The 1,494-nt window shown below is 41.8% G+C and overlaps 1 protein-coding gene across 1 annotated transcript in view; it reads left to right on the top strand.

The window, feature by feature from the left end:
• LOC101849408 (transcriptional regulator ERG) overlaps nt 1–1,494 on the top strand; it is a 19,806-nt gene that overhangs the window by 8,331 nt on the left and 9,981 nt on the right. The window contains exon 3 of the mRNA XM_013088101.2: nt 12–232. Within this exon, the coding sequence (XP_012943555.1) occupies nt 12–232 (221 nt within the window). The remainder of the gene's footprint in view (nt 1–11; nt 233–1,494) is intronic.

The following is a 1,494-nucleotide window of genomic DNA, read 5'->3' as shown; positions in this document are numbered from 1 at the left end:
CCCTCCCCCAGGTTCGGGACAGATCCAGCTGTGGCAGTTCCTCCTGGAACTACTCTCGGACACCCGCAACGTCTCCTGCATCACGTGGGAGGGCGGCCAGGGGGAGTTCAAGCTGGTGGACCCGGACGAGGTGGCGCGGAGGTGGGGGGAGCGCAAGTCCAAGCCCAACATGAACTACGACAAGCTGAGCCGCGCGCTCAGGTACTACTACGACAAGAACATCATGACCAAAGTGAGGAAAATAGCAATAGTAATATAATAATGACAATAATAATAACAATAGTAATAATAATAATAATAATAATAATAATAATAATGATAATAATAATAGTAATAAAAATGATAATAATAATGACAATAATAGTAATGACAATGACAACAATACTACTACTACTACTACTACTACTACTACTACTACTACTACTACTACTACTACTTATCATAGTGATGATGATGATGATAATACTAATACATACATTTTATGAATTTAACACATTCACCGGGAATTAACACAGAAGTCATGGAGTCTCGGTGGTCTAGTGCTTATGGCCAGTGCGCATTGGGGGATCAACAAATTGATCACCTATTGATCGACCACTCGATTCGCGGCCTGAGAGCAATCGTGTTAGTTTTTTAGGCTGCGAGTCGGGCGATCAGTTTGTGCCACGATGGTCTCTTTGCCCCCCCCCCTCCCCCCTCAATCTAATTAGCCGTGCCTACCAAACCGAACCGAACAAAACGATCATGCCAATGGGCACCTCATATTAGGCTCTCTTCTGCTCCCATAGATTTGCCATCGGATGGGTCGCCTCTTACAGATAACAACAAAATTTACCTTATCTACTCCTTTCAGCTCTCTGCTTTCCTCGGTGTATCCGACAGCTCCATATATGGCTGTCCATTCTCGGATGTAATCCTCGCATCTCTTCTTCTGCCTGGCTCTCCTTTGTCCTCCCTTCACAGTGCCTAAAATCGGACCCGTAATCGTGAGATTGTGGGTTTGGGGGTTTCAGCCTCATCTCGATCCTACTTCTTATCCTTGGGAAAGGCACTTTATACAAATTTCCCCCTTGGCTCAGTCCTGTCCGAGATGGACGTTAAACTCGGAGGTCCCGTAGTAATAATGTTGACAATGATCACACAAACATTAGTGCCGCGGGAATAGCATTTTCAAGAAAAGTTATGAATCTTGATATCTATTTCGAGTCCAGTTTGTCAATGTCGGCCGAGGTAAATAATCTGAGCAGCTGCATTTATTTAGACATTTTTAAAAGATCTGTTAAAATGGGTCACCTAGTCAATACTAAGTATACTGCTTTAATAGCAAATCGCTCAGTTTTCTCAGAAGTTGATTATAGTAACTCTTTGCAATCAGGAATATTGTTGATGAAAGCGAAACAATTTCAAACTGTCAAAAAACAATGCTGCATGTTTGGCTTAACAATAATTACAATAATAATAATGATAATAATGATAATAATAATTAGACATGTA

This window comes from Aplysia californica, unplaced genomic scaffold (assembly GCF_000002075.1).
Source record: "Aplysia californica isolate F4 #8 unplaced genomic scaffold, AplCal3.0 scaffold00686, whole genome shotgun sequence".
Classification (NCBI taxonomy): Eukaryota; Metazoa; Mollusca; class Gastropoda; order Aplysiida; family Aplysiidae; genus Aplysia; species Aplysia californica.
Note: the sequence above shows the minus strand (reverse complement) of the source record. Positions and strands in the feature narration are given on the sequence as shown.